The sequence below is a fragment of the Mus caroli genome, chromosome 18, assembly GCF_900094665.2.
Source record: "Mus caroli chromosome 18, CAROLI_EIJ_v1.1, whole genome shotgun sequence".
Classification (NCBI taxonomy): Eukaryota; Metazoa; Chordata; class Mammalia; order Rodentia; family Muridae; genus Mus; species Mus caroli.
The window spans coordinates 35377248-35403542 of NC_034587.1; the positions used below are offsets into that span (position 1 = coordinate 35377248).

General features: G+C 54.2%; 1 protein-coding gene across 6 annotated transcripts; it reads right to left on the bottom strand.

Moving 5' to 3' along the window:
* Positions 1 to 207: 207 nt before the first annotated feature.
* Pcdh1 (protocadherin 1) lies at positions 208 to 26023 on the bottom strand. 6 transcript variants are annotated; one of them, XM_021150387.2, is made up of 6 exons: positions 23711 to 23914; positions 16739 to 17601; positions 11296 to 13491; positions 5975 to 6194; positions 4986 to 5024; positions 3803 to 3883 (listed from the first exon to the last, which is right to left on the bottom strand). In XM_021150387.2, the coding sequence occupies exons 1-5, from the start codon at positions 23748 to 23750 to the stop codon at positions 4999 to 5001; spliced, it is 3345 nt and encodes a 1114-aa protein (XP_021006046.1). In that variant the 5' UTR covers positions 23751 to 23914; the 3' UTR covers positions 3803 to 3883; positions 4986 to 4998. The 6 variants fall into 6 exon arrangements, with proteins under 6 accessions (XP_021006044.1, XP_021006043.1, XP_029327770.1 ...); XM_021150385.2 differs by lacking the exons at positions 4986 to 5024; positions 23711 to 23914 and adding an exon at positions 25821 to 26023 and having other exon boundaries at positions 208 to 3883; XM_021150384.2 differs by lacking the exon at positions 4986 to 5024 and having other exon boundaries at positions 2665 to 3883; positions 23711 to 23916.
* Positions 26024 to 26295: the final 272 nt, after the last annotated feature.

Below are 26295 nucleotides of genomic sequence, written 5' to 3' on the forward strand. Positions count from 1 at the left end.
GGTCAGAGAAAGAGAAAGACAGAAAAGACAGAAATCGTTACAAATCAACGGGATTGTGCTCGCAGCGCCGGGGGGTGGGGATGGTGTGGGGGCGGGGCCCTTCCCGGGAGGAGCGAGGCGGTGGGAAGTGGCACGAACCGAGAGAAACACGACCCCGAAGTGGGCACCCGACGCGCCCAAACCCCCCCTCCCCAACCCTCCCACCCGACACACGAGAGAGACACGGCCCCCCTCCCCACTCAGATAACCCGAGGAGACACAGTCTCCCCTCCCCATGGGCAGACATACCCGCCCTGAAACCCCCTTGGGCGAGACGCCCCCCTCTCCCAGAGAAGTCTCACAAGGAGATGCCCCTAAGAGACTTTCTCATGGTCAACACAAGCCCTCCCAACACTGGAGACAGCCCCCACCTAGGGAAGAAATGGCTCCAGGGGGCCGCGCTCTGGAGAGAGTGGTATCCTAGAGCCCCTAGGAGAAAAGACAATTCAGAGATGCTCAGCCTCATTCCAAGTGCTGCAGGGCAGACACTCCCATCGGAGAGATGGGGGTCAGAGATGTCTCTTCCAGAGAGCTTCAGAGACAACTCTTGCCTGGAAAGAGAGCCGGCCCAAGACTGGCTTGTCTTAGGTACTCCCAGGAACCCTGGGAGGCAAACAGGCTCCCCAGAGAGCCTGGGTAGGGAAGGGAGACATGTTCCCATGGTCCCCGGTGGGAAACCATGTCCCCAGAGACTCCCAAGGGGAGACATAAGGAGTAGGGAGGTTCCCCCAGGTTCAGGATGCCTAGAAACAGCTCCCCTCCTGATGTGAGAGATGCTTCTTCAGGGACCCTGGGAAATATGTCCCCACATACCCTTCCCCTACTAACAGACATGCTCTGAAGTAGAGAGATGGGGACCAACTTGGTCCCCTCTAGGAAGACACTGACTGGGTCAGGCTGGGTTTGAGGGGGGGGTCTCCTCTGGCCAAATGTCGCCTATTGGTACATAAAACTGTACGCGACACAAGGCATCGGGGAGGGGTTCACAGACCTAGGACCAACAAAGCTAGTCCCTAGTGCTGTCTGTACCCACCCCCTGCCCACCTTTGGTTTCACCTCTTGAGTGCCCAGGTGGTGACAGACTCAGTGCCCTTACCCCAACCAGGGGGTCAGGGCCCTGCCTTTGCCTCTGGAAGGACTTCTGCTCTGTGCTTCTGAGCCCTCCCAGCCATCTAGGCTACCCCCTTCCTTCTGGCTTCTCCATTGTGCAAAATGTTCCTCTGCCCTCCTGCTCAGTGCTCAGGAGTCCCCAAGGCCAGGTCAGGGTACCCAAGCCACCAGGAGCTCCCAGTGGGAGTCTACTGACCCCAGGGATGCCTTTTGGCTGGATTACCCTCTCCGTCGAGCAGATGGGCCTCATACAATCTATTTGTCCAGATCCTAGCCTTCAGGACCCAGGACAGCCCTCCAGGCCACTGCCCCACTAGCCGGGCACCTCATGCTACCAGCTCTGCCACTATTGCACCTGCCCCATTTGTGCAGGGGAAAGGGGCTGTGTCTTTAACAAGCCCCTGGCCCGCTTTCTGAGCCTCCCCCAGGGATGAGAGCCTTTGGCCAACCCCTAGACCTGGCTGTTGTCACCTTAGCCACCCTACCCACTGCCCTCCATAGAAGGGCTGTAGAAGTCAGGGCCACCACCCTAACAGTGCACCCCTTCCCAGCACTGTTACCCCAAACACAAGTGGGGGTAAGGAGGCAGAGAACAGGGTGATTCTACAGCCCCTGGCTTTTCTGGGGTGGGAGTGGGGTCTCTGGAGTTACAGGAGTCAAGACTCCAGCAGCACAGCTCCCAAAGGCACCAGACAACCCAGCAGCCTGTCTGCCCCTTCCACAGTGGGCTACTCTCCCCAAGCTTAGACTAAGTCAAGTGGGAGCCATACCCTGAGTCTCCAGCCTCCCAGCCTGGGCCCTTAGGGAGCTGGAGAGGTAGGGGCCAAGGCAGTGGGGGCTTCTGGAAGGAAGAGAGGCTGAGGCTAAGAGATGGCCACAGTGGGAGATGGGGGCACTCTGCAGGATGCCCCTCACACCTTGGCCCCCCAAGGTGAAGAAACACCCCCACCTCATCATGGCTGACTGGGCTTCTCTGCCCCCTAACCTCTCCACCCCCTCCCCATGGGACCCCTGACCCTGATGAAGGGAAGCCCAACTGGAAGAAGGGGCCTGGAGCCCAGGGTGCCCTGAGGCAGCCCTTCCCACCCCCTGAGATCAAGGCAATGGTGGTTTTACAGGCTGATGGGTCAGTCATGGCAGGGGCTGGGGGTTGGAGGGCAGGGAGGAGGCAAGGTCACTCCATACAGGAGACAAGGTCCCCCCACACAGGAGGCGGCCACCAGCCACCCCCTGAACAAACTTTCCTGCTCCCAACTTACCCAACCAGGCCAGAGGCACAGTCATCCCATCCCTGTCCAGCTGCGCCCCCCACAGCCTCAGGGCCCCTCTTGTGATGCTCATCTGGGTGTGGGAGGCCAGTCTGAGCGGGGATCCCCCCCCAGGGCACAGCGCAACAGTTCCAAAAAAATAGAGATTTGTATTTTTTTAAGAAAAAAAATTAAATAAAAGCCCAGCTCTGCTGATAGGCGAATGTTACCCCTGTCCCCACCCCCACCCACCCTTTGTTTCCTTGGCCTGCACCCCCATCCCACCAAGGCCCCAGGGGTATTTACAACATGGAACAATAGAGGCCTGGGGGGGCACTGCGGCAGGGAGGAGGGGCACAGGGCAGGTCCCCCTCAGAGGGGCCCCCCAAGACAACACAACATCAACAAGAAAAGTTGCAAATCAGGCAGAAATGGGGGACATCATTCCAAGGTCCTTATATACAGACACCGCAAGACCAGCAGGGAAAGGGGGTGCCCAGGTGGGATCAGGCATGAGCCTGTGACAGGCAGGTGGGCCAGCCCAGGAGCAGTACTGGAAGAGGCCTTCGCAGCACTCTCACCCCAATCCCCACCCCACCTTTGGTAACAACAGCCCTTCAGAGAGCCCCTGGTGGTGGAAAGTTTCCTTTGAGTATTCCCAGGGACTAAGTCCCCTAGTTTACCCAGCTGCAAGGCTACACTGCCCTGGTCAGCCATGCAGGAAACAATGAGTTAAAGTGTGCTGCCCACTCTTGACTCCACCATCTGCCCAAAGTAAGGGGGTGCTCCCTAGAAGTAGATGGAAGGGAGCCCAGTCATTGCAGAGGAGCCCTCAAGGGCATCCGCTGGGTGGAGCCCCATAGAGGGGGTAGAAGGGGCTCCTTGGAGCTAAGGGGTAGGAATAGGGGAAGGGACTTGGACCCTGCGTGGGGGCAAGGGCCAACGTGGTCTTGAAGCCAGTACTCCCGCCGATCGGGCCCTGGCCACAGAGTCCACGCCGGAGGGAAGAAAGGAGTGGGGCCCTGGAATAGACCCGGTTGGGAGCTGGCCGGCGACTGGGGGAGGGGTGGCCGCCGGCCAGAAGGGGGCTCACAGGTAGATCTCACGCTTGGCGGCGGTCTGGGCAGATGCCGGTGTGGCTGTGGGTGGGAAGTCCGAGGTCTGGGTCAAGGGAATTTCCTCCAAGGTGGCCGAGTCCTTGCAGGAGTCATGGCTACTGTGGGAGAAGGCACTGTAGGAGGGCAGGAGGCGCACGGGGGCCGTTTTGGTGTTCCGGTCTTCCGGGGGGCTGGGGCTTCCGGCGCCCGCAGGCTCCTGCCCTCCTCGGTCCTGGTAAGGCACGAAGGTGGAGAGTTTGAGGGCGCTGCTCTTGGTCCGGCGGCTGGGAGACGACTGGCCAGGCATCCAGCATGTGTCAGAGTGACCAAACTCGCTGCACTCCCGGGTACATGTGCCCGTCATGGCGACGTCGGGCAAAGGTCGGAGGTCTGCAGAAGAGCAAGAACAGCCATTAGGGATGGCACACTCAAAAAGCTCTGCTCTATGGCCTCTCCTTATCATACACATTCTGCTTCTGACCTGAGGTGCGAGCTCCTCAGGCAAGCATAGCCTTCCTTACCCACCTGTGGCCCACTGTCACTATTCCGCTGCCCTCTAGGACAGTCCCCCCCAACTCCCTAAAGTAGGTGCAGTTCTTTCAGCTTCACTCCCAGCACTCTTCTCTCTCACACACCGAATCTGCCTTCAGACAGGTGTGCAAACAGCTCACCTACAAACCCTCACCTGTCTCCAGACAGGTTCAATCATGGAATTCCACCTTCAGATGGAGCTGAGGAAACCCCGCTGTCATTTAGAGCCCCTCCCCCGCCCCTACACACACACATAGAGCCGTGGTTATACAAATCTACTCCATCAGACACCTGTCCCCAGACAAAGACTGCACATACCTTCCAAGTCCCCTCAAGCCTTACATGCTCCCAGCTTCCTCACAACCCCTCCCCACCGAGCAGAGCAATGTTTCACTTTAAAGCCAAGGGGAGAAGGGGAGGAGACGAGCATCTACGTGGGCTGGTCACACATAAGCACACACACACACACACAGACACACAACAACAAGCATACTCATGCAGCCCCTGCCCACCTCACACCAGCCCCTCACCAGCCACCACCCTGGCCTTGCCCCCAGCTCCCTGCCCAGAACACCCACGGGAACAGGAGTTGGCCGCCTGACATCAGCAGTAGCCAGTGTGGTTGCTGGGCAGCGAGAATCTCCATGGGAACGGCTGGGCCATGAGCACTTCCTGTCACAGCTGCCCCTGGGCCGCCCTCACTCGGGGACAGCACCAGGCGGTGACCCCCCTCGGGGACATGACTGAGAAGCTCTACCCCTGGCAGGGGCTCACCCACCCTAAGTTGGCCTCCTGCCAGTGTAAGGTGAGGAGGGGCTAGTCTTGTTGTTAACCCTCAAAGTGCCAAAGCTCTGGAGTTCAGGCTTGGGGGACCCCTGTATGGCACAGAGCACTGGGTGGGCGGGGCTGGGTGCTGGGGCGAGTCCCCTAGACCCCAGACCCCAGAGCAGCTCCCACCTACCTGGCACTCTGCCTCAGGGCCTGCTCCGGCCAGCCGGCTCTGCGCGGGCACAAAAAGGACGAGACTGGTATGAGGTCACGCATGGAGTGGCAGGAGAAGGGGCAGAGGGTGCTCTGGGCCCAGGGCCTGAGAGGTTAGAGCCCTATGACTCAGGGTGAAGTCTGGGACTTCTCATCTTTTGGGAGGAGGGAGACTTTGGACTGAAAGAGGTCTAAGACCAAAGGTCAGCTCTAAGACAGTCTTTCTATCCCAAGGGCTGGCTTATTTAGAGTCCCCACCACAGGTTGCCACAGAAACCTGCACACACACACACACACACACACACACACACACACACACACACGCAGCATAGGCACCCTCTCACCATCCTTTCCCACACTCACCTCTCCTCCAGCTCCTCCCTTCAAACTCCTCCTAGACAGGCCCACCCTCCCAGACTCCCCCCACCCCCTCTTCCTTAAGCAAACCTTCTCCCGCTCTTCTCCTAGGGGAGGGGGAGAGTTTATTCTTCCCTGAGTTCCTCAGAGCATCCGGGCATCATGAGAACTTCATGCTCTCATGTCAAATCCTCTCACTTATTTGGGGACCACCGTCCCCCTTCCAGCCTCCTTGCCATTATCTGAGCCTCCTGGTCGCCATTCTCAGGATCCCTGTGGCCAGGAAGGCTGTGTAAGGTGATGGCTGAACCCAAAGGCCCCAGAGTCAGACTTGGATATAAATCCCTTTCAGGTCTGTCACTGTCCAGATGTGTAACTTTGGGCAAGTTGCAGAAACCACGCCCCCTCCCCAGTCTGTTTCCCAGACCGACCGACCATAAGGTGAGTTCTCAGGTAAGGAGTAAACGAGCAGACATATATCTTAATGCTGGTGCTTGCTACCGGACATACAGACAGCGCTCAAGACATCATGGAGGATCGTTTTAAAGCATCGTTACCCCTCTTGGATTTTTACTCATTCCTGGGGTGCCTCAGCCTGCTGAAGCTCCTCACCATTCTCGGGGTGCTCCATTTCACCTATGCTGCCGTCAGGGGTGGTACGCTCGTAGTGGTCCTCAGGAAGAGCCAGGGGACCAAGCCGGGGGCCGGAGGATGACTTGCTAGAGGGTGTTTCCGATTCCTCCAGGCCACTGTCATAATAACTGTGCTGTGATGGATCCTGCAGCTCCTGGGCCTGACTGGTGGCCGAGAAGGTGACACGGCGGTGAGGTAACTGTAGGGAGAGAGAGTGTCACTCTTGGCTGGCTAGCCTCCTCCATGGGGCCCAGCACCACACCAGTCCCCAAGCCCAACAGGACCCTCCCAGGCCACAGCAGCAGCCAAGAGGAGGCCCGGGCCCTTAGTACAGCATAGGCCCCAGAAAGCACAACCTCTAGCAGAGATGCCTCGAAATTGAAGGCTAGCTCCCAGTACAGCCAAGTCCACACACTCAAAAGTCCCAACACAGCATAGGTTCCCACGGTTATCACCAGCCCCAGACCGCCATCCCCAGTCGTAAACCATTTCAGCACAGCTCTTCTGGCCCTAGCCAAGCTTCCCGATACAGGCATGGCCTCCCTTGCCTTTCCAGAAGAAGTGCCAGGAGAGAGTAGAGACGAAGAGCAGAACAGCACAGACTCAGCCAAATCCAAATGCCAGCCTGGCTTCTAAACACCAGCGTGGGCCTCAAGCGTCTCAAACAGCATCCTGAAAGCAGAGGACTCCTAATTCCCAGAGAGCTCCTCTGCACAGAGGAGTCTAAGTGTACCTTCTAGGCTTGAGTTCCTCACCTGTCTCACTGCTCTGAAACTTGCCATTGCCTCCATCCAAAAGGGACAAGCCTCTTGCATCTTGCTCCTCAGACCACGTCTGTAGTGCTGAGGCCTCAAAGAGCCCCATCCTACTGAGCCCTCAGCCACCCTAACACATCCCTTCATAGAGGCCCAGGTGTGGGAGCAGATGGGGAGAGGAGAGGGAACCTGGTAAGAAGTCAGACCTGTGGGGTCAGAGAACAGAATTGGAACCTCTCGGTCGGTACTCCATGTCAGGAAAGTGGCTTTAGAGGGCAAGACCCTGCCTGGTAGAACATATGACACCCATCAAGGAATTGGGAAGGCTAAAGAGACCCCTTTAGGAAATGAAAAGACCTAGGAGGGACCTCCTGCTCTGTGGAACCAGACAAATGGAGATTGGGTGCTGGCATTGGGAGAACAGAATGGTGACAGGCTGTTTCCTGCCAGTAAGTCCTGTCTGCCTGCCACGGGTTAATGATCAGACCAGGAGCCTGGCAACCTCAGCCTGGCACTTGGCATAGCCATCAAGCCACCCACCTGGGACCTCCATTGGTTTTTCCTGCCAACCAGAAATTAGGAGTTGGGGAGGGCACAGATCCTGGGCCCCTAGAGGCCAGAGGAGCAACAAGGCCCAGGTCCTGTTGATGAGTCAACAGGCTAATCCTTCAGGACAAGAAGCGCCTTGTCTCAGATCTGTGGCCCTTTCATAAGAGGTCAAGGAAATATTCAAAAGAGGTGATCTGGAGTCTGTAAACCCACACTCTCACTCCCCAGCCCTTTTAGAGCCCCCTATTAATGTTTGGAGTTTGGGGTCACAGTTGGGGTCTCAGGACAAGGAGCCTTGCAGTAATAGGAAGGCGGCCCACTGCTACCTTCAACATTTCCAAGAACCCAAGTGATGCAAGGTCTGGGTAAGGAATAAGGTCTCTAAAACTGACCTGCACCTTTGGGGCTAGCAGATTTTATAGGAGCAAGGACCACCTGGCATTGGGATAAACAGGCTTGGGGATGGTCCTCAAAGGCACAGGGCAGCCCTTCTTTGAAGAACCTGGTGATCAAATCCTTCGGTCCTGTATGTTTGCAAGTCCCTTGCCCTTGTCCCTGGGCTTTTCCCAGGGTTTTGTTTGTTTGTTTGTTTGTTTGGTTTGGTTTGTTTTTTTTTTCCAGTGAAAAGCTGGGTGGTTATTCTCAACCTTAACTGCTCAGGCAATTCCTAAAAGACCAGGTCCCAAATCAATCCATCTCCAGTCCTGAAGTTCCTGAGACCTTGCTAAGCATTTCACGGACTACCTGCCTCTACAGACCCTCCCCATCCAACATCTCTGAAATGAAATTATTTTTCATCGATTGTCTTTCACACAGGCAGTGAGCTCATTACTGTCCCGTCACCCACACTCTGAAAGCTGATACCCACCCGGGGAATCCTGGGAGTTTCTCCCTCATCCACAACCCCAATCCCTAGCAATTCAGATCTTGGCTATTACTGGCCCTTTCTCCTTAAATTCAGTCAAACCCATCCACCCGTCATTCTCACTGTCATTGTAGTGCTCCAATGCTTCCCCCCATCCCCACCCCCACCCCACCCCCAATACAAATGGGGATTGAGCTAAGGCTTTACACAGGTTAAGCAGGGCAGTGCTCTTTCTAAACTTCACTTCCTCCAGGAAACAGATGAAAGGGACTTTTCTTCTTGAGTGACATTTAGCAAGGTGTCCAGGCTCACTATACTCTCTCCTATACCCTCCACTCCAACCAAAATGGTTCCCTTCCACCCTGGTCATACTCAACCCTGGTTCAAGAAGAGCTGCTCACACAGTGACCCTAGGCAAGGGGACTCTTCTGCCCAAATCCTACCCACCACTGACAAGCTGGCTCTGGGTTCCTATTCTCCCAGAAGCCCATTCCTAGTTCCCCCATATTATATCCTAAAAGTGGGAGGAGGCACTAAAGTCAAACAAATGTGGGAGCTCAGTTATACAAGTTTAACAAGTTCAGCCTTTGTTACAGGGTTTTGCAGTACCTTTTATAGGCTAATGTGATAGCTAGTCTCTTGCTAACTTAATCATGAAATCATCTTTTAATTGTATAGTAGATAATGGCAGACTCTGGAAATCAGACTCCCTGATGCTATGTGCTTAAATTCTGACTCCATCAGTGGCTGGTTTTCACTTATGTGAAATAACTATAATAAACTGGCCCGTGTCACAAAGTTACGAGCGCCGAGTGAATTCACATATGGTACCTTACGCCTATCGAGGCTTCCCGAAATGAGAAAGAATAGCAGTAATACAAATTCCACAGAATCGTATGTGGTAGCGTGAGTTCATTCCAGCTCTAGGAAGGCAAAGGCAGTGGATCTCTATGAGTTCAAGGCCAGCCAGGTATACATAGCAAGCTCCAGACCGGCCATTCAAGGCTACATAATGAGACCCTGTCTGAGAGAGAGAGAGAAAGAGAGAGAGAGAGAGAGAGAGAGAGAGAGAGAGAGAGAGAGAGAGAGAGAAAGGAGGAAAAAAGAAAGCTAAAATACTTTTGCATTACACATAGGGAAAAGCATCCTATGTCCCTTCTCACTTGGCACTTAAGATTCATTTCACTTGGCAACCATTTTTTCATCAAAGCCGAGTACCATGCAGAGCCTGCGGTAGAAACTTGGCCTATCTGCTCGGATGATGACAACAGGTAGTTTGGGTTGGTGATACTCAAAGGCTGGGAGGAGGTATTCAGTATGGTCCCATGGATGGGTTGAGTCGGTGCCCAGTGAGGGACAAGCCTTCAGACCTTGGAGGAATAAAGGGATCAGCAAACTGGAAGGAAAGGAAGAAGCAACGGTTGCCAGGCAGAAATGGAAGAGAAAGAGTTGGGAGTTTCTGGAGGTCACCTGACAGAGCCTGACTTCTTAGGAGAAAGAAGTCATAACTAGATATGACCTCCCCACGACCTGCTCCTCCAAATTGTTCAGATTGTCTTTTCACTTTGGGGGTACCCCAGGGCTTTGGGGAGTTTATAGATGGAACAAAAAAGGAAGCTGGCACCTTGGTCCTCCTGGGAGTGTCTCAAGCCTCTTTGGTCACCATGGAGATAAGTTGCCTCTGGCCTCAGAGACTCCACCATGGCAGGAGGCCCCTCACCCACAACGTAACTTCCCTCAAGCACAACCAGAGACAGGGAAGACCCAGGAGAGCAAGAAGTGAGAGACGGAGGGAGAGAGAGAGCTAGCTGGCAGTCCTGGCTAGGGTAAGGAGGTGAAGGAAGGGAAGGGAGATGGCTTTGGACAGGAGGCAGAGCTGGGACACCTCATCCTATGACAATGGCTCACTCAAGGGTACAAAGAAGGTCTCTGCAGTGTTGGAGAAGCACCTGCCTCTCCCAGGGCCCTCCCTCTCTGGAGCCCAGGCTGGTGATCTTGGCGAGCCACAGGGCAGGGCCAGCTAATTGCAGAGTTGTTGGTGTGATAGAGGCTGGGGAAGGGACTTGGGGGAAGATCTTGCCCTGAGGGAAGGTGGATGGTGTAATGAAAAGGTTCTCTGGCTTCACCTGGGGCAGGAAGGCAGACTGCCACCTCACACAGGTGCTCTGGTGTCTCTCAGATGCTACTCCATGTAGGCAGATGGGAAAAACACTGTCTTGGACCAGGGAGACAGCCTCTCACAAACATGGGCTGAGGGAGCATGCTACCACACTGCTCTGTTTGAAAGTTGGAACTTCCAGACATGGAAATGGCTGTTGGGGTAGGCAGAGGATGACAAGCTAAGATAGGGCTTGAATAGAATAGGCAGGCATAGGGAGCAGGGAGGGATAAAGGGTAGACATGGTGAAATCAAGGCAGGATTTGAGAACAAAGCTACTTCCAGTCTCTCTCGCTGCTTCTCTCAGTTCCGAGAAAATAAGAAACCAAAACTCCAAAAATAGAGAACTTTATTGTAAGGCCACATGAATAGGGCTGGGGGTAGGGGATGTGGGGCCAGCCCCCAGGGCCTGGGGATAAGGAAGAAGTTAATACACAGTACATATAGAAGGCACAAGTGGGGAGGTGCCCCCCTCCCCGGTAAAGTCCCCACCCAGATTCTAGGTCTTCCGTGTCCCCTCCAAAAAAGCACCTATATAGCTGATCTCCAATAGAGACCCAGATTTGGAGTAATCTTCTCCAATAACCGCCTGTACCCTTCTGTCTCCAAACCTATTTACCTGTCCATTAGCTCCACCTGAAAGACCCAGTAGCTAGTTCAGCATCCTGAGATCTGATAAGGCACACACTTCTCCCTTGTGGGGAGGGGAGACTTGAGGAAGCCTCCCTATCAGTATCTACTCAGCCTAAGCCTCCATATCTGGGCAAGGCAGCAGGGTCCTTAGTTGAGGCCTCAGTACCCTGAGCTCAGTGTTCCCACCTCCCACAGTTACCTCAGGATGCTCCCTCATGATCTAGTCGATCATGGCAGGCAAGACACACCTGCTCTATCACTCCCACACCTCGGTCCAGATGGCCCCATGGTAGGGGTGGGGTGGGGGCTGGGGCGTGCTAAGCCGAAAGGGCTGGCCTACCTGCTTGCTGGGGTATTTGGGGGGGTTGGTGCGATAGCTGTAGTCGGAGTACTGCTCGGAGCCCGTGGACGTGGTGTCCCCAGTGCCCACAAATGTGTTTGCAGGCGGCAGGTCCTGCACCACCTGGTGCTTCTTGGAGGCCGAGGGTGACTGGGGTTGCAGCTGAATAGAAGGCAGTGGGGAGTTGGAGCGGTAATGGCGGCCCAAGTCGGGGCTGCCTGGTGGGTAGTTGAGGGGCAGGTGGATTCGGGGACTGTCTCCAGGGGCATCGCTCATTAGGTTGAACTTGAGGGACTTCTGCAGCCCGGTGTCATCTTCATCCTCCACTGGCTTCACAGGTTTCGGTGACTTGCTTTTCTTCCCTTTGCTCTTGCTTCCCTTAGCAGCTTTGCCGCTGGGCTTGGGGGCATACAGGTCCTTAGTCTCCTTCTTACCAGCCTGGTAGCCGCTCTTGGCCTCCCGCTGCCGGCAGTAGCGCACTAGTACTGCCAGGGCTATGAGTAAGGCGACGGCCACCACACCGGCTACAACCCCAAAGAGAATGTTGCCACGCTGCTTGGAACGCTCGTATTCTGGATCCCCAGCGATGTCAATATCCAGGGGCGTGTCCAGGCTATGGACGAGGAGGGTCTCTAGCAGCGTGCGGTTGGCTAAGGTCTCGTTGACGTAAAGGTGGACTAAGGCTGTGCCATAGCGAGGGGGCTTGCCACGGTCGCTGACCTTCACCACAAGGCGGTGTAACCCGTGGTGGCGCCGTTCAATTTCCTTTTCCAGTGTGATGGCGCCCGAATGTGATCCAATCTGGAAGAGCCCATAAGGGTTGCCGCCAGCGATGCTATAGGTCAGCTCGGCATTGATACCAGAGTCAATGTCCTCCGCTGTCACCTGGCTGACTGTCTCACCAAGACGTGTCTGCGGGGTCAGCAGTCGGTGAGATGTGTTGGAGGGGGCGGTGATAAAGGGTGCATTGTCGTTCTCATCCAGCACATTGATGGTGACACCGACATAAGCCGAACGAGGTGGGACTCCGCCATCTACGGCCTTCAGTTGGAAGGTGTAGGTACTCTGTTGCTCCCGATCGAAGCTCAAACTGGATAAGATGGTGCCTGTGCCATTCTGGATAACAAAGTCACCATTGTCCTGCTCTACCGAGAGCTGCACCCGGGCATTCTCCCCCTTGTCTCCATCAATGACAGTCACCATACCCACTGGACTCAGCGCTGGCATATTCTCCATCACTGAGAAGTTGTAGCCACTCAGCATAAATTTGGGGTCATTGTCATTACAGTCGAGCACATTGACGAGGACTGTGGCTGTGCCCTGAAGGCTGGGACTGCCCCTGTCGGCCGCAACCACCTTCAGCTCATAGCTGTCTCTCTGTTCCCGATCCAGTGATGTCTTCACCCGGATCTCTCCATTCTCGGGCGAGATAGTGAAGAGCCCTTGGGCAGCTGGCTCAGGTTCCAGCGAGTATACCAGCTCTGCGTTAGAGCCAGAGTCAGCATCACTGGCTGTGACCTCGGCCACCACTTCACCAGGCTTGTTGTTTTCTGGGAAGGCAACTTCAGTGATGCTCTGGGTGAAGACGGGGGCGTTGTCATTGACGTCTACCACCTGCACCTTGAGGGAGTTGGTGCTAGAGAGTGGAGGGTTGCCGGAGTCCACAGCCACGATCTCGATGGTGTAGTCTTTGACTTTTTCATAGTCGAGAGGGGTGGTGGTCTGCAGGAAATACTTTTTCTTGCTGTCGCTGCCTGTTTCACTGGCCTGGCGTAGCTGGAAGGGCACATCACCTGCTACGACACAGGTGACGGCTGCATTCTCTCCCTCGTCTCGATCAGACACCTGCACCAAGGCCACGGCGGTCTCCTCGGCCACGTCCTCTGATATGTTAGCCATTCCGTCTTGATGAGTCACCAGCCCTATGCCTCGGATCTCGATGGTCGGGGCATTGTCGTTCATGTCTTTCACAGTCACAACTACCTGGGCACGGGCACTCTTGGGGGTGGCACCTCGGTCCTTGGCGAGCACCGAGAAACGCAGAGTGCTTAGATCCTCGCGGTCCACAGGGCCCTGGACGGTGATAAGTCCAGTGTTTCGGTCTAGTCGCAAAAGGCGCCTGACAACCTCAGGTGCCTGGTGAAACGTGTAGTCAATCTCCGCATTGGCACCTTGGTCCGAGTCGTTAGCTTTCACCTACAGGAAACGGGCAGGTTAGTAAGCTAGGATCCCCATGCTGCTAATGTCCTTTCCCACAAGCACATCAATGATGCTAACTTAGCACCCTTTCCATAAGCGGCACATGGTACAGTCTTCCCCCTAGGCCTGGCACTACGGTAGACACCGCTAACCTATTTTCCTAAAGAGCCCAGATGCAGCTTGCAAATCCTTCTTAGAGCTGCTGCATCACCAGGACTGGGCAGAATTATATTCTACTCTTCATTTGAACCAGTCCACCTAAGCACAGAGATGAGCTAACAAGCATTCTGGATAAATGAACTGTCCCTCCCCACAGCCTTCCAAATGGATGAGAAAGGGTTTAAGCAGTAGAGATGGTTGGCATGCATGCACCTATGTGCATACCTGGTATGCAGGCATGTGACATACATACACACAGACTGTAAGCTGTGATTTTATCTGAGTTCGAGAAGATGTGTTTGTTCATGTGTGTGCACGCATCAATGGAGACCCCCATGCCCAGCTAGAGGCCCCAGGTGAGGGGATTTCTATTGAAAGCAGCCAGGTAGAGATACGGGTCAGAAAAAGCCCAGCAGGCCCAACCCAGCCACTGCTGTCAAACTGGGGAAACCTGTTTCTGCAGCTCCTTAACTGTTGTCTGCTGCTGGCAAGGCACCAGTGGAGGAATCCGGCCTGAGCCTGAGGCCAGAAGGGAGGGGTTGGTGCAGGCCACAGAGCCTGCTGGCAGCAGGCTGGGCTTCCAGCACCAAACAATGAACTGCCTGTCCCTTTGCAGTGGGCACGCCCTCCCACGCCAAGGCCGCCCTGCACTGGGACCCAGTCTATACAAACATGGGTGGTAATGGGGCAACAGAAGCCAGGTGGGAATGGCCATGAGGTACCTACTGGTGAGGGGTTAAAGGTATTTACATCCAAACAAAATGTAATGAATGTGTGTGTGTGTGTGTGTGTGTGTGTGTGTCAGGGGAGAGGGTGGGAAGGAGGAGTAGGTATAACTTGACAGAGCCTCTAAGGAGCAAAATGAAAGCCTTGAGTTCAAATCCCAGCTCTACTGCTTTCCAATTAATTATATGGCTTTGGGCCAATTACTTAATCTTCCCAAGCCTCACTCTACCAATACATAAAATGGGGGAGAATAATAGAACGTATTTCATTAGATTGTGATGAAGGTTAAATGGGATAATATAAAGAAATAACTAATACTGTCTTGAGCATGGCACGTGTGCTGAATTGCTCTTTCCTTTTGATCTGTCTGTCTGTCAATCATTCATTCATTCATTCATTCATTCACTCAGCCATCTGGTTCTAAGGAATGCAGCTACACAGTGAGGACTATACCCAGAGGCCCACCTCAAACCACTGTTGGGCTTCTGTCCTTCTTCTGAGGGAACTCCATCCATTCTTGTCAAGGCTTTTCTACTGGGGAGACTCCTGGTCGAGGGCTCCCAGCTACCTTTGGTGTCCTTTTGAACCTCCTCCCCCCTCCGCCTCCCAAAACAGGGTTTCTCTGTGTAGCCCTGGCTGTCCTGGAACTCACTCGGTAAACCAGGCTGGCCTCGAACTCAGAGATCCACCTGCCTCTGCCTCCCAAGTGCNGGGATTAAAGGTGTGCGTCACCTCTGACCCTTCGCACCTTTGCAGGCAAATCTCTAGCTTTTGCCCTACCAGCCTCACCGTGTCCATCACTAGCTCTCTGGTGGTGATGGACAGCTCTCCTATGGTCTCCCGGTCTCTAGACTGGTCACCTCAGTTCTTAGCTATCTCCTTCCCTGCACTGCTCACCTTTGTTTCTATCTGTGACTCCCAGCGTTTCACTCCTGCTTTGTTCTAACTCTCCTTCCTTCCTAGCCACTCTCCGGGATGGTCAGCCTCCAAGGCCTCTGTATTTCTGGCATCACCTCACTGAGAAGATGTAAAGACAGAGTACAGGACATGAGCTAAGGTGGGCTCTGACCTCAGGCAAGTTTAGAAATCTCTAAGGGCTCAGTTTCCTATCCATAAGATGGGGATAATGCTCGCTTACCTTGTACTACAAGGATTGAATTATATAATACACATAGTGCATTTAGAACAGTGCCTGGCACCTAGGCTATTATTATTCACCACTCTGAATGGCTGTCTTTCTATTCTTTCTCAGCCTCGTTTCTAGATTCTCGTCCACCAGTCTCTAGACGAGATAAAAACCCCCACCCACTCACTTCGGTTCCCAGACCCAGAATGAAGGGTCTCTCAGGTTGGGTAACGGTGTCCAAACAGCTGATCTCTCTTTGGTTAGCTCACTTCATGGACAGAGATAGCTTCAGCCCATGGGGAAGGAGAAAGAAGATGGGGCTGGCAGGAGGCCAAGGACTGAGATGACAGCGGGAGATACACCCACCCGTCTGCAGGGACGCTTCTCCGCTCCTTCCCAGGCCTCAGCCCCACCAAGCTGCTGCCCAGCCCCTGGGGCAGTTCCCATGAAGAAGGGCGCCGAGAACTTCTAAAGAGTTGCTGGCCCCCCTGCAACTATCTTAAACACCACATACCAATGGCACCCCATGGCTGGGGAAGGAGTCTATGAGATTTGTCAAAAGCGGGGACCCTCCTGGATGACACAATCTCAGGACTTTGTTGGACAGGGGCCACAATGAGGTGCCTTCAGCTGAAGTAAAAAAATCTCACCAGCTAAAGGGACCTACCCCTGGGTAGGAGGATGGATACTCTCAATTCAGGAGAGGATCTACTGCATAAAAGATGCATTCCTTGATCCAGACTGGGCTAAGGAGAGGCCACTCCCTGAGCCTGGAGCATTTTCACTTCCCAGAAGTTTTCTTAAATTGAGACAGACGGGGAGGTATGAAGGTACTGAGATGATCTGTCAATGTCATCTAAGTAGTTTGACAGTGGAAGAAAGTACCACTTGTAGCCGGGCAGTGGTGGCACTTGGGAGGTAGAGGCAGGCAGATTTCTGAGCTCCAGGCCAGCCTGGTCTACATAGTTGAGTTCCAGGACAGCCAGGGCTACAGAGAGAAACCCTGTCTAGAAAAACCAAAACCAACCAAACAAAAAGTACCCCTTGTTGGGGTGGAGGAGAGGAAGCAGGTGGGAAATCCTGCTTTGGCTGGGGTTGGGGAGATGGATGGGCAAACACTACAGCATTCTGTTTTGTTATTTCCCTAAGTGAAGGAACCTTACACCTGCTTTTGGCGGGTCTCATCTCTAAAGGTGGCTCACCCCAACAGGTTAGATGGAGTGGGCCTCTCACCTGGATGACCGAGTGGCCAATGGGACTGTTCTCAGACAGCTCGGCTTCGTAGGTAGGCCGCTCGAACTTGGGGGCGTTGTCGTTTGTATCAAGCACAGTGACACGAAGCAGGGCGCTGCTGGCACGTGGAGGATTGCCTCCATCCTGTACCTTGATGGTGAGGTCGTAGGAGTCCCAGCGTTCGCGGTCCAGGTTGCCCATGACAATGAGCTGTGGCTGCTTCTCCTCCTGGTCCTCCGCTACCTGTAGTCCAAATAGCTCCTGGGCCTCAGGCCCAGCCTGCAGCTCATAGGATGCTACACCATTGGGGCCGGCGTCACGGTCTGTGGCCAGTGGGATGGGGAAGAGCGAGCCGATGTTGGTGTTCTCGGGGATGGCCAGGGTAATGACTGGCGAGGCAAAGTTCGGCGTGTTGTCATTGATGTCTTGCACCTCTATCTGGCCCTCTAACAGCCGGGGACTGCCGTTCTGCACGAGGTCCGTGATTGACACCTCAAACTCCAGGATACAGGGATTCCCGGGGATCTGGTTCTGGCATTCACGGAGCCCCTCTCGATCAATGGAGGTCTCTGTGGTGAAAATGTCTCCAGTCTTGCCATCCACTCGAAGATACGGAGCACCTACCTCTAGTTTATACAGATGACCCACGTCTGGCAAACCGTAGTCGGCAGCAAGGCTCCCAATAAGGGTGTTGGGCGGCTGTTCCTCTGGCACCTTGTATACTACCTGGGTGGTATGGCTGGCAGATGGAGCCAATAGGAGCAGCAGTGCCAGCAGTAAGGGGGGCAGCAGCAACCGCCGCCCCCCAGGCCCTGGGCTGGGCCTCAGAGGCCCCATCCTGGCAGGCTCCAGAATCAGGAGAACTACAAGAAGACACAAAGTAGAGGCCATCAGCTATGAAGAAGAAACTGACTCGGAAGGCTGTCAGAGCCACCTCCCACTCTCCCTCTCCCACTGATACACAATTCTCCCACAAGGAGTCAATCCTAGCCCCGAACTGTGATTCCAGAACCCAGAGCCTCACCCACAGTGGGGTGCAGCAGCTGTGTACGACCCAGCTGGAGACGTTGATAAAGCGACAGGCAGGTCTACAGAAGCTCCTGCCTGGGGCACGCCCTTCCCCAGCTGACGTTCCCTGGGTACCGCCCCCCATCCGCTTTCAGCTGTAAGCTTTGCACAACGCCTCCTTCTCACCAACATCTTGCCTTAGTCACCCATGGTAATTACCCTGATACTAAGATAGGGAGCAAAACCAAGTGGAAGGTTAGGCCTGGGACATCTCCAGTTGGAGCACTCCGCCCCACATCTATAGTACCAAGCAGTGTGCATTCACCCGCCCCCAGACACCCAGGACCCTGAGAGTCATTCCTATGCGTCCCACTCGTGCTAGCTGGAGGAAGAGGGGTTCATCTCTCATTCGTGTTTATTAGGTATCATATCCTAAATTTTTTTTTTTTTTTTTTTTTTTTTTTGGTTTTTCGAGACAGGGTTTCTCTTTATAGCTGTCCGTTTTTGACAAACAGCATCCACAATACCCAGTGTTCCCCAGTCCCACAATTGAATGCCAGAATCTTGTGAAAATGGCTAGTGGCAGGGCCGGGGAGATGGCTCAGTGGGTAAAGATATCTGCTGCCAAGCCTGAAGACCTGTGTTCAGTCCTTAGGACCCACATCAGAAGGAGAGAACTGGCTCTTGTAAATTATCCTCTGACATTCCCCAAAAGTTTTCTGTGACATGCACTCCCCACCCCCAGAATAAATAAATATAATAAAAAAATTTTTTAAAAAGAAAATGCTAAAGTTGAATAGGTGTTAGTCCTCCCTGACTTCCCCACAAATGTGCCTCAACACACACACACACACACACACACACACACACACACACACACATGGTTTCCAGCATTCCTTGCTGCCTGTTGCCAATGGCTAGGTGTGTGGAAGGAGTGGTGGAGGTCAAGATTGGGGTTAGGAGTGACTGACCCTCAACTTGGCATTGGGAGCTGCCCTGGCCTGTCCTTAGCAACAGAGAACCCAGCAGGTCTAACTAGGCCAGAGCTTGGATGACACCATCAGCCCTTCCCTGGTCCACCCCCTCTGCTCTCCAGATGATCATCTGCCTCCTGGTTTATTTTAATTTTTCCCCAGTGCTGAGAATTGAGCACCGGGCATTGCACATGCTAGACAAATGGTCTACCACTGAGCCACATTCTCAGACCTTGTCTTTATTTAGACAAAGTCTCAGTAGGTATCCCAGGCTATCCTTGAACTCCTGACTCAGCTTTCAGGATGCTGGGATTACAGATGTGCACCGTCACATCTGGCTCTGGCTCCTGTTTGACCCTTATCCCTGCAGACATCCAGAACCTACTCATCCCTTCCCCGCTTCTAAATAGTCCAGTGTATCTCATACCCTCCTCTCTGCCATCCTCAGAGCCTTCCAGGAAGGGCTGTGCTGTGAACATTCTAGACTACAAGTTGCACCACCATGACCACAATAGCTGCCTCTTTCATCACCCTGTTCTGAGGCTGTCCACCTGCCCATGTTATCAGACCTGTCAGTACAGTCCCAGTCATTGGTTTCTCATCACCCCCCAAAACCCTCAACCATGGTGAACCCTTCCTCTATTCAAATCCCAAGTCTCTGCCCAGCATTTCTGTAAGGAGGGAGGAGGCCTCATGCTCCATTTGTCTTCCCCATCCCTTTAATTTCTCTCCCAGGCCTGACACTGCTCATGCCCATCCCACTGCAGACAGGTTCTACCTCCTCCTGCAAGCCTACAGTGCCTTCCCAAGCCTCTCCAACCCACAGTGACCTCTCCTCCTCCAACTCACAGCCACTTATTGTCTACTCCAATCCTAAGGCAATGAATCACTGGGCTGCCCCGGACACCGCCCGGCCCTGTTTGTTCAGCAATAGTATTGGACACCTATTCTTGTGTTCTCTGTCACCCCAGGAAGAAGATGCCAGACATTCATTCCAAAGGGGCAAGAGTTCACAGTCTCACTCATTCCATCCCCCACCCCCCCACACACACACACTGACCCACTGCTGAAGCTGGGTAAAAGTGGGTATATGCTAGGTGCTCATTCACATACTTAACACGTGCATATGAGTCACTTAAAATGTGCTAGGCTGTGTCCTGGGCCCTAGAGCACAGCACTAAAGACTGGGCCCATCTGCTGTGACACTGACTCTAGCCCAGTGACTGTCAGTTTGCTGAGTTACCTCTGTGTACCCATTTGGCATATGTAAGACAGAACCTGGGGTGTAACTTCAGCCCCAACTGGGTGTGTGACTTCAGCTCCAGCTGCCTACTTCCTGAAGCAAACAATTCAAGGCCTCGATTTTTTTCATCTGTCAAATGGAGACGATACCACGTATTTCCCAGTGGGTTTGAGTTCATGTAGGCTAAATGTTTGTAACGATGTAAGCACTCAACAAATGGTCTTTTCTTTCAAAGCACTTAGCACATTTGTAGTTACTGGCCTATTTGGAAAATTGGCCAATATTTATCTTTCCTTCAGGACTACGAGGAGAGAGCATTTCTTGAGGCAGGGTCTCACACACTGTGACCCAGGTCATCCTGGAATTCAGGGCATGTAGTCTAGGCTGGCCTTACTCTGGAGCCTCTTGAGAGTTGAGATTACAATTATAACCCTCTGATTGTTTACTGTGTCATCTAACATTGGACCTGACACACAGTAGGGCTGAAATAAACGATTCTCATGTGGCAGGGGTTATTTTAGTTCCCTGGGTTTAGCTTATGATGGCCTTGGTCAATGGCTGACTCACTTGCCTACTTGCCAATTCCCTAGGAATCCACTGGGGTAAGAGGCAACTCTGTAGTAGATGCTCAGCAACTATTCGCCAAATGCACAGATCCCCTGCACAACTCAAGCACTTCCCCTTCCTTGGGGAGCCTTCTGCAACTATAGACCCCTCCTGAACCTGTGAGGCGGTTACCATTTAAGTGTACAAGCCTCCTCTCCGCAGCTCACTCTCTCAAGGAGGAGGAATATCATGATACTCCCGAACATAGCTCCAGAGGACCGTCCAAAAAAGCCTCCTCTTTTATGTCCCCCACCCCCGGATCAAGAATTGTGTTTCGGAGGTCACACCGCCTGGGAGAACTAACTACACCGCATCACCAAGTAGGATTTTTCTAGAAAAATGTCTGTTCACAAAACTAGGCGGCAAATTGAAGGGTCTGTGGTCTGATGAAGCCGGGGTGATTTTGATTTATGGCCACTTTGATAGCTAAATACTATGCCTCTCACTTGGGGCTCTTTTCCTATCTTGGAATCACAACCAGAGACACAAACCCCTCTCAGTCCTCCCAGGGCCACTTCTCTTTAAGACCTTACTTTGCCTCTAGTCAGCTACAGTCCAGAAAGGCTTTTCACTGGGGATGGGGTGTAAAAAGAGGGTGACTCAGGATGGGGACAAGAGTTGAGGAGGGTTTGTGTCCTTGAAGTTCTTCCAAAATAGGGATTATCTGGCCCTACCCTTAGGAATTTTGATTGGAAGGTGAGATCTGGAGAACCCCCTAAGCAATTCTAATACAAAAGGTCTAGGAAAACAACCTTGAGAGACACTAGTTGAAAAAGAGCTTAAGCCATGCACACTATATATCATCACTTATGTCAACATCACCGCCACCACTACCAACACCCACCCCCAACAAATTAAGGCTCTACTAGTACACTGCTAAACATTTTAGTGAATCCTCTGTCATTTGAAATTGATATTACTTATTATTATAGCACCCTCCCCAAATATTTTCCTTTTTTTCTGTTTTTCAAGACAAGGTTTGTCTCTATAGCGCTAGCTCTCCTGGAACTCAATCTGTAGACCAGGCTGGCCTTAACTCAGAGATTCATCTGCCTCTGTCTCCTGAGTGCTGGGCTTAAAGGAGTGCCCACCATGCTCCATCCAGACTCAAAACTATGTTAAAACACTCTGGGTCACAAACGGTATGAAAAGGCGGGATCTATGAAAGAGTGTCTCTTCCCATCTTAAAGAGTGGATTTGGGAAGACTCAACAGAAACCTGAAGCTGAAGTATGGCATTCCCTACACTTATTACCTCTCACTCAACCCTGGATTGCCAACCTGGCCTGACAAGGAGGGAACCTAAGCTCCCAACCATTTGCAGCTGTAGAGTCATGTGGCCTGCCAGGAAGGGCTGGGAGAAGCAAAGCAGTAAAGAGGCCTTTCCACACCCCTACCCCCAACACCACTGAACTTTGTCCCAGGCGGTTGGTGGAGGGTCATTAGTCTCTGGCGGTGGCCTTTGAAGTGATTAGTACCTTATCTGCCTGGGAGGCCTTCCTAGGGAAGGGTGCCTCTCCACCCAGTGACATGGGTGCCCAAGACCCTGACAAGACAGGCCCTAAGTAGAGAAAGGCACTCTGACCCATCCAGCCCCATCAGGATGGAGGAGCCAAAAAACCCATAAGAGGTGTGCGAGTGAGGGACAAGGGAACAAGAGTCCAGAAAGGCCGAAGGAAACCCCATCTTATGTCAACATCGGAGACACGTGAGGCATGAGGACAGGTTGAGGGTTCACTTGGAACCTTGGGAGCAAGGTTCACCTCTTGCTGGATGCTGTGAGGAGAGCTTTTCACTGTTCAGTGAGTAGGTCAGCTCTGAAGCCCCTGACCTCTCACACCTGCCCCTGCACCATTACACAACAGTCGCCGCCGGTGCTGCAAGCTCAGAACACCAAAGTACAAAGAGAGCATCTCAGAGCCTGGGCGGGAGGGTGAGGAAGCCCAGCCGCATGGGGTGGAGCCGCTCAGGGGCTTCCCACAGTGAGCAGTACTGTTCCTCTTCCCTATCTCCCAGAACCGGCTATTAGCCTCTGCAGGCTTCCAGGCACCTGCATTCTTGAACCAGATTGCTGAGTTCAAACCCTCTCCCCAACACTTCTCCAGTTGTGTGACCTTATTTCTGTAGTATCAAATGTGGGTGGGGAGGACCTGTCTCTTGGGCAAGCAAGCCCACTCAGTGAATAAAGGGGCTGGTCCCAAGCCTGATGACCCATAGTTTAATTCCTGAGGCCTACAGAGTGGAAGGAGAAAACTGACCACTGAAAGTCATTTTCTGACCTCCAAATATATGTGTGTATGCACATAGGTAAATTAGATAAATAAAGGTAATACATTTTTAAAAAATCTGCCTCTTGAAGTTATTTGGGAGAACTAAATGAGATCAGATACATTGCAAGACAGATTCGATATTTAAGTCCTCCAACCCTATGAAAGAGCATTTTACTCCACCACCCGGCACATAGTAGGTGCTCTCTGGCTCATCGAATCAATGAACGAATATGCTAGCCTATGAAAGAAAAGATAGTGTGTGTTCTACTACTGCACCCACAATAGGCGCTGGGAAACAGTACAATACATTGTTGAACAAAATCCATCTCTGCAACACCAACTACCTTTGTTCCTGGCAGGAGCACCTCTCACCCCACAACAGAAATGGAACTCGGATTCCCTCTTAGCTCCTCCCCACGCATGCAGGCCCCATTCCACAGTGTCTCTTGCCCAGCTCTCTGCAGAAGTCCCCAGAGCTGGGAGATAGATACTCCTTTATAGCTAGTGCCTTCTAATATGGAACTAGAGATGGTAGGAGAGGAGGCTAGATGAGGCTGCTCTAGAGCCCCGACCCTGTTCCCCCTACCCGATTTTTCCTCCTTTCTGAGGTTTCTTAGATTCTCTCCTGGAATCCATCCTCTGTCCTAGCCCAGTTATTACAGGTTTCAACACCACCGCGGACCCCCCTACTCAAGAAAGTAGCACCCAGGTGCTCTCACACACTAGACCTCTAAGGCTGCCACAAATACCTTCTGGGTTGTCCAGGACCAGGTAGCTCGTGAGGGCTGACCGAGAGCAGGTGCTGGAAGAAGCGCCGCACCTTCCAGCTCTAAGTCCTGGGTTTAACTAGCAAGAGCAGCCCTAGTCCTCACCTTCTCGGTCAGTGAGCGCTCTCCGCACACACCCAAGCATGCCCGAGCGCCTCCTCCCAGAGGCCGCCTAGTGTGTGCGCGAGTGTGTTTGTGTGTAGTGGGAGGCGACGATCGCTCCTAAGGTTTTGGTCGCTGTCCCCGCCCCCACCAGGGTGACGCCTGGCCTCCTGGAGCCCAAGGTGAGACTAGGTGAGGCGCAGTATAGTAGGAACTCTCTTAGGCCAGGAGGCCACTTGCGTCCCTAGCCTTCAGGACCGCCGCGGGGAATCCCTCCTCTCCCGCACCTCCGGCCTCCGCCTAGGTCCCCCAGAAGCCGGCGCCGGCGGGAGCAGCGCAGCGGGCGCCGGGAGGGGGGCAGGGAGGAAGCCGGCGCCGGAATCACAAAGCCGCGAGCCTGGCCGGGCGGGGACATTCTCATAAAACCGATCCTCTCAAGGCGACAGAGACAGGGTACTTGCTCTGCACTCAGTCCTCGATGGCCTCAGCGTCACTCGTTTTTCCTGCTGAAGCAATAGTTACCCTCACTGTTGGGGAAACTGAGGCCAGAAGCCTCAACTACCAGAGAGTGGCTGAAGGAAGGAACGAGAGTCCTGTTCGCCTACCAGTTTTTCTTCTGCGCATGCTGCGGTCTCCATTCTAGCCCCGAGGCTTTGTCGGCACACCGGACTGGCCTACAACCCGGCCCCGGTAGAGGGGCACCCAAGGTGTGCGGGACCTAGGTGTGCTAGGGACCCAGGTGGCTCGGAGGAAGCAACTAAATGGCCCGAAAAAGGTCTCAAACACCTTCTCTAGTATTGTGCAAAGGGATCTAGGGCCACACAGCTCCAGGGTGGCGGCATGGCGCGGCCTGTCAGGTCCAGCTTGTTCCCGGAATACCCAGCCGGTCAGGCCCCGGAGTGGAAGTGGGGGGAGGTGTCGCCGAGAAGCCGGTCTGGCCGGCCCGGGGGCTCCGGTTGTGCCGATATTTACAATAACAAAGTCCCGATTGAGGTGACAGGGCTCTGGATGCTCTCTAGGAGAACCTGGAGGCTTCTCCCGAGGGAATCTGGCCAGGGAGAGTGGAGTGTGGTGTGTGTGTGCGCGCGTGTGTATGTGTGTGTGTGCGCGCGCTGCGGAGTGTAATGTGACACTGTTGGTGTAAGGTGTGTGTGACAGCCAGTGTTAAGATGCTTGAAGCAGTGGATTCTGTTTGTGAGGCGCTGCTGTAGGTTCCTCTCTGCTAGGGTGTGTGCTATCAAGGCGTGTTATGAGGCACTGGATTGTATATGTGTGGGTGCAGTAGAGAGGGGCAAGCAAGACCTGTGCTGTATACCTATGTCCTGGCCAAGGAGTGGGCAACCATTTATGTTAGGGTGCGTTCCTTCAGCGGTATGTGTAGGGAGCTAGGTTTTGAGCGTTCATCTGGCGAACCGAGGCAGTTACATTCGTACAGGAAGGCACGAGGTTGTGTTTGTGTGTCTGGCATTGCTCAGTATCACACCCGATTGTGTTGTAGCTATCTATGGCCACGGCTTGTGTGTGCCCGCTGCTGATCGTGCAGGCGCCGAAGCAGCTTCTGAGCTGGTGACTGTGCCCCAGTGGGCGCTGGTGTGCGGGAGGTATGTCTGTGCTCACATATGTACGGGTGAATGTATGTGTGTATGTGTCTGTGATGTGGCTCTTCCAAGTGTCCGCGATGAGCTGGAAGCGCTTGAGTGAGCTGAGCAAATCGCCCAACAAGTGTGTGTGTCGTGGATAATGTTCCTAGCTTCCCTGGTCCTCCGGCAGCCCCCAGCTGAGCTGAGGGCCTTGCGCTTCCCCGAAACCTTCTCCATTCCGCGCGCTCCTGGAGTCTCTCATCCCCGCGGCTTGGAGCGCGCCCGGGTGCGGACGCCGGGGCTGGGGTCCAACTCGGCACCCCCTCCCTTCTCTCGGCTTCTCGCAGTGGACCTTGGAGGCCAAGGAGCCCCAGCCGCAACCCCCCACCCGGTGTCCCAGCGGCCTCCGCCTCAGTCGCGGCGCGCTGGGCATCGACTGGGCCCCGGTCTCCTCGCTCCACCGAGCGCCCCTCCCTCAGCTCCCGCCGGCCATGGCCGCTCTGGGCCCCGAGCCGCCGCCGCCAGATCCTTACCCGCCTCGGGGCAGCACCGGTCGCCTGCCCCGCTGTCCGTGAGCCGCCGCCGGCCCCGGCGCGGGCTGCGGCTCTACACGGCTGGGGCTGGCGCTGCGGTTCAGGCTCCGGCTCCGGCTGGCTGTGGGCGCAGCAGCCCGGCGGCTTCGCGTCCTCGCCGCGCTCCCGCTCCGCTAGTGTGTGAGGCGGCAGCGGCGGCGGCGGCGGCGGCGGAGCCAGCAGAGAGCGGAGCGCACAGCCGGCCCGCCCCCTCCCTCCCCCTCCCTCCCGGCCTGCCCGCCCTCCTCCCGCCCCCCCCCCTTCGGCCGGGAGGTGGAGCCCGGACCGATCTGGTCCCGCTGGGAGGGGACCCTGACCACCGCGTCCCCAAAACAGCACCCCCTCCTCTTACGCTGCCCCCCACTTGCCTAAGGCCGACTGCACAGGCTTCCTTTTCGGCTCTTCACCTTACACTCATCCCACCTAAGCCTCCATC

Coding starts and splice junctions, on each gene's coding strand:
- Pcdh1 (XM_021150384.2), bottom strand. CDS start 23,750: ATGCTTGGGTGTGTGCGGAGAGCGCTCACTGACCGAGAAG. Junction 13,492..16,738: donor TTGGCCACTCGGTCATCCAG/GTGAGAGGCCCA, acceptor CGTTTCCTGTAG/GTGAAAGCTAACGACTCGGA. Junction 3,884..5,974: donor AATGGAGCACCCCGAGAATG/GTGAGGAGCTTC, acceptor GCTCTTCTGCAG/ACCTCCGACCTTTGCCCGAC.